The 6,000-nt window shown below is 42.5% G+C and overlaps 1 protein-coding gene across 1 annotated transcript; it reads right to left on the bottom strand.

Moving 5' to 3' along the window:
- On the bottom strand, positions 1–1,110 carry LOC110091087 (mas-related G-protein coupled receptor member H-like). Its single transcript, XM_072996470.2, has one exon. The coding sequence runs from the start codon at positions 1,052–1,054 to the stop codon at positions 140–142; it is 915 nt and encodes a 304-aa protein (XP_072852571.2). The 5' UTR covers positions 1,055–1,110; the 3' UTR covers positions 1–139.
- Between the last annotated feature and the right edge of the window lie 4,890 nt (positions 1,111–6,000).

Raw genomic sequence — 6,000 nt, 5'->3', positions numbered from 1 at the left:
TTTTAGAAAAAGTTACAAGGACTTTCTTTTTAGATATAGAAGGTTTTATTCAAACATTTGAGGAAGAAGTGTAAAAGCATCTTCTGTGTCATTAGAATCATAATTCTGAAAATCATTGTTTTAAGTTCACTTAGTGGGATCATAGACGTGTTACAAGTGAGAAATGCCGTTCCTCCTTACAAGATTCCTCCTCCTGGAAAACTTTCTCCAATATTTTCTTTATTCTCCTCCCAGACTGAGCATTCTTCTCTCTTCCTACCAAGAAGTAAATGACAGGATTAACAGCACTATTAAGAGATGCACCAATGGGTACATAGTGGGAAGAAGCAGGAATGTGGTCTGTGAAGACCAGCTGAATGGCATTCATTGGAAAAGCAAACAAGAGGAAGAAGAGAAGGGCCACCAAGATGGCTGTTAAAAGCTTCCCCCATTTATGGTGCGGTGACATGAAGCAGACTTTAATTAACATAGCTATAGTGGAGATAAGCATGGCTGGCATGAAAAGCACAGCATTCAGGAGAAACTGATAATATGGCAAGTCAGGATATCTAAGAGTGAATGTGAAGGCATTAACAATAACAGAAAATAGGAAGGTGAGGATCCATATTGTGACACACAAAATGGTGGACAAATGGGATGGCCGGTGACACTTGTGCCAAAGTGGGAAGAAGACACAAATGCACCTGTCAATGCTGATGGCTGCCAGGAGAAATTGACTTGTACTGAACGTGAAAAGGAAAAAAGGAAATAATAACACAGCTACACCCAAAGGGCACTCAATAGGATGCAGCCCACCAAAAACCCAACATATATAAATGACTCCTAAGGTCATCAGCACACCAAAGTCAGCAACGGAAAGGTTCAGGATGTAGGTGGTGAAAGGATTCCTCTTGATATAGCGACTAAGCATCCAGATGACGGTACTATTCCCCACCATTCCAAGAAGGCTGACAAGAAGAATGAAGATGGCTATGATATAATAAGCTATGGCTATGGGAATATTGTTTCCATTGTTTGAGGATGTGGTACTATTGTGTGTTGCATTAGATTCCATTGCAGGATCCACTGAGAGTCTCAGTGAGAAATTGCTTCTTCTGGGAAAGACGCTTCTGCCTGAAGGGAAAAGAAAGGCAAGAGGGTTCACTTTCCTGCTGTGCAGTTGAAAATGAAGCTACAGTTTTCAGCCTGATCTTCATCAAGACATGTGCTAGATTAACCTCAGATATCGCTTAAAATATATGAATTAGCCACCTTCCACTCCTTACCATTTTTGATGCATTTTCTACAAGCCCAATAGGGTTCTATTTCCATAACAGTTTAGAGCAGTACGACAAGTGGGACCAGTTTCCTTGGGGGTTGGTAAGTGCTCCAACATTGGAGGCGTTCAGGAATAACTTGGACAATCACCTGGCAGATATGCTTTGATTGTGTTCCTGCCTGAAGCAGGGAGTTGGACTTGATGGCCACATATGCCCCTTACAACTTCACTTTTCTATGATTCTATGATACCAGCCGCTCCAAAAACCAATTCTACTGCTGGGAGAGAATGAGAAGAAAACTTCCTTATATATCCTTTCACCCATGCATTATTGGGATTTCACTTCTTCTTCATGATCCATGTTTATCTCATTCATTTCTAATTGATTTCAAAATGCCTACACCTAACGGTGGGTATTTCAGCAAAGCAGAAGACCACATACCTCTTTTGGGATTCAACGCTGCACTTACTTACCTTGGAGTAAACCTCACTGAAGCATCTGTCTTTGTAGGCACTGCTGTGGTGGCATACTGGAATTCACACTGCAGAACCCATCAATCTACTTAAAGAAACGGGACAGAAGGGGCAGGGTAAACCAAGACTGTACTCTGTTTAAGCATCAATAATACAAAAACAGAAACCCTAAGATGCAGTAAGGGGATCATTTTTCTGTAAAATACAAACTGCTTCATTTCCATACTGCTGGGATTTTAAAAACTGGGACAAGGTAAAAGTTGGAACAGAATGGGATGGGTTGAATGGGGATTCTTAATAAATACTGGCACATAGATTTCTAATGACTTTATTGCTATCTCCTCTCACCTGTCCTCTTCTCTGCTGTTCCTTCTCCTCATGGAATAGGTTGACCCTCCACCTTCACATGGAATAAACTCATTTCCTTTTCTCTGGTACAAAATTTCTCCTGGGGTGCCTCAGAACCTACAATCCTAAGGCATGTACAGCCCATCAAATGAGGAACACACCCCTAGTGTTTAGACTGTGTGGTTGCTCTAGCTTTCCATTGAGGAATAAATATGATCAAGAAGACTCAAAAGAAGTTTCCTGTACAAGGCTCTGGCTGATCATTTTTCATACATCGCAACATGAAGCTGGCTTTTGGTGACTGAGTCAAGTCACCCATGCGTTCAGCCTGTTATTGCCCCCTTTGTTTGCTGGTGGCTGCAAAGGGGCTCGTGCAGCCTTTCCAAACTCTCCCACCTGAGGTCTTGTTTGCTTGTCATGCCAGTGACTGAATCATTTAACTTCTCTGTGCTGAAAAAAAAAGCTTCCTTCCTTCCACATACCTAAGAATCCCTGAGAAGAGGAAGAGATGAGCAGTCCTCTGGTAAGGCGATATGAAGCCAAAGGTGTCCAAAGTGTGTCAGAGTATTCTGTGCTGCAATCAAAGGTGGAGTAAAGATTTGCACTCTTCATGTCCTGAGTGGAAAAAAATAATCCCAAAACTGACTGGAAGAGGAACAAGGGGTCCTGTCCACAAAACCTCTATGTTGAATGAGTTGTTAGCTTGTGCTTTTATGGGTCATCAAGATAATCATCTCTGAAGCTAAAAGGAGGAGATTCTGACTGTGTAAGAATCTTTGCAGTCTTGAGAAAAATAAAATTAGAAGATCATTGTGACGATCATCCCATATCACTCGTGTCATTCATAGTTATGAGCTGATTTGCATGAGCCTATGAGTGGAATGGAGAGGTGGAGTCAGCACTTACATGAGGTCTGGTGGGAGAAGGAGGAGTCAGATAAGGGCTGGTTAGTCAGAGAGAGTGGGAACAGATACTGAGTGATAGGACTGATAAAGAAAATAGGTAGGGAAGGTGGTAATGACATTGCAAGGGAAAAGAAGTATGTACTGAGAGAACCGTTAATGATTTGCTTGTGTATAATGTGTATCTGAATGACTTTTGTTATTATTCAATCTGCTTCACTCCAATAAATAAGTTCTGTTTCTGTTCACAAGTGTCCTGAGAAATGTCATTTATATTGTGGACTGAGGTAATCCACTGGTGGCAGTGAGAGGAAAACATGACGTGAGCCTTTGTAACAGAAGGACAAGCAGGGGCCACAAGGGTGAATGCCACAATCATCATTACCTTTCCTTTATGAGCCCGCCTGGACATTAACATAATCAGGGAAGGCCTTTCTCTCTGTCACATCTACACTTGCTGGGGGACACAGGAGAGGGCCTTCTCTGTTGTTGCTCCCAGACTCTGGAACTCCCTCCCACAGAAGACCAGCCTGGCCCCTTCTTTGTTGTCCTTCCACCAGCAGGCAAAGACCTTTCTCTTCAGGCAAGCTTTCCCTTAGTGACTGGTGGCCTGAGAGGGGTTTAAAGTGGATTGTTGTGCTCTGTTGTTTCAATGTATTTTAATATTTCTTTTAATTACTATTTTAATATAATATTTGTTTAATCATTTTTTAAAATATATGTGTGGTTACTGGTTTTGGCTTTTAAATAATGTTCTAAGGATGTACACCACCTTGGGTCCTTTTGAGGAGAAAGGTAGGATAGAAATATTTTAAATAAATTAAATAAGTAATAGATTGCGACTGAAAATGTGAATGGAAATCCATGGGACATTACACAAAGCAGTACTAGGTATCCTTTAAAAGGTAAAGGTTCCCTTTGACATTTTGTCCAGTTGTGTCCAACTCTAGGGGGTGGTGCTCATCCCCGTTTCCAAGCCATAGAGCCATCGTTTGTCCGAAGGTCACGTGGCCAGCGCGACTAGACAGAGAACACTGTTACCTTCCCACTGAGGTGGTACCTATTTATCGACTCACATTTTTACATGTTTTCGAACTGCTAGGTTGGCAGGAGCTGGGACAAGTGGCAAGAGCTCACTCCATCACGTGGATTCGATCTTACGACGGCTGGTCTTCTGACCTTGCAGCCCAGAGGCTTCTGTGGTTTAACCCGCAGCGCCACCATGTCCCTAACTCAGTTCTAAGAAGCTCAGTTCTAAGTATGTCCAAATCTGAAGCTAATGTCATATCTAATTGTATTTTGAGAAGAGCGTTATGATAATAAGTAACAGCTTCCTGGTTTAGCTGCCAAGATCATTTGACCAGTCCATATAGGCTTCATGTGAAAATGTAGATGTTTACCCTTATCTGGCATTTGAGATGTCTTTAGGTGTTATCTAGTACTCCAGCTACATCTGATAGACATTTGTCATGATGATGTGCTATTGCAGATGGCCTCCTATTTTATAACTGAAGCCACTGGGTGGGATATTCCAGAAGGGATGATATTCAACCGATGTGCTGAGTTAGTTCTCTTTGTGCATTAACCCCCCCCCAAAAAAAAACAGGAAATGAGAGGATTCAAAGATGTGTTTTCCACATAAAGCCTGGAAGCAAAGACTGGGTTCCATGAAGGAGAGGAGGAAGTGCTAGTGAAGTGTGTCATTTAACATAAGATGGACCGAGAAGAGGAACACATAGAAGAATAAATGAGAAAATGATGCTCTTTCGGAAGGTGCCACATCCTCCTATGTCAGAATGGAAGGAAAAAGTATTTACCTCTCTGTTTTCCACAAGGATGTACAACTTGAGCCACTGATTCCAAACCACAGAGAAGACCCATAGACTACCTGATGCTACGCTGTCTCTCCTCTCTCTCTCTCTATCTCAATATTTGCCAGGTTTCTGTCATGTTCTGGCAGACGGCTTCCAGACTTCCCTTAATTCACTAGGTTTTTTTCTTAGCTCCACTTGGGATAGAATATGAGGTTATGGGTTAAGGTTTACCTTTTTCACAAAAGGGCACAGAATCTATCCTAGCTTCCTGAAATCTTGGGTACCAGGGTGAGAGGGAAAAAGAAAAATCCTATGCAGCTATTGTTTCTCAGAAAAATCAAGCATCTTCTAGAACATAAGAGCATACGAATATAAGACCTTAAGAAGAGCCCGGCTGGATCAGGCCAAGGGCCCATCTAGTCCAGCTTCCTGTATCTCACAGTGGGCCCCACCAGATGCCTCTGGAAGCACACGAGACAATGAGATCCCTGTCTCTTGAACCCACTCCCTTGCATCTGGCATTTTGAGGTACCTTCCTTTTAAGCCTGGAAACTGTATATCCCCATCATGGCTTGTCACCTGCAATGGACTTTTCCTCTAGAAATTTGTGTAATCTCCTTTTCAAGGCATCTAAGCCAGATGCCATCACCACATCCTGTGGCAAGGAGTTCCAAAGAAGAACAACCCGCTGGGTCAAGAAATATTTCCTTTGGTCTGTTCTCACTCTCCCAACACTCAATTGGAGTGGATGTCCTCTAGTTCTAGTACTATGTGGCCAGACGGCCATAAACGACATTGTCTCTTCCCTAGTAAGAAATATTCAGGCTCCCTCAATACTACTCTTGCTCTAGTCAGGATGCTGCTTTGCACAAACAGTCCTGTACTGCACTGGTTCTTAACCTTGGGTTACTCAGGAGTTTCAGACTGCAACTCCCAGAAGCCTTCACCACCAACTGTGCTGGCTGGGGTTTCTGGGAGTTGCAGTTCAAAAGCATCCGAGTAACAAAGGTTAAGAACCACTGCCGTACTGCATTCTTTTGCAATTTTTGTTCAGTTCGCCTAAATAGTACAATTCATGCAAAACTAAGCATTTTGCATCAGAAAGGATGACTCCTGTGTAGAGGTGTGAAAGTTCTGAAGGACTGGATGGTTTGGGTTTGCTCTCTGTTGTGTGTAGGTTTTTCTTCTCAGGGGAAAAGAGTGC

The sequence above is a fragment of the Pogona vitticeps genome, chromosome 4 (assembly GCF_051106095.1).
Source record: "Pogona vitticeps strain Pit_001003342236 chromosome 4, PviZW2.1, whole genome shotgun sequence".
Lineage (NCBI taxonomy): Eukaryota > Metazoa > Chordata > Lepidosauria > Squamata > Agamidae > Pogona > Pogona vitticeps.
This window is presented reverse-complemented; position numbering and strand designations above follow the sequence as displayed.

What these genes read in the sequence shown, in the direction of transcription:
- LOC110091087 (XM_072996470.2), bottom strand. Translation starts at nt 1,054, where the DNA reads ATGGAATCTAATGCAACACACAATAGTACCACATCCTCAAACAATGGA.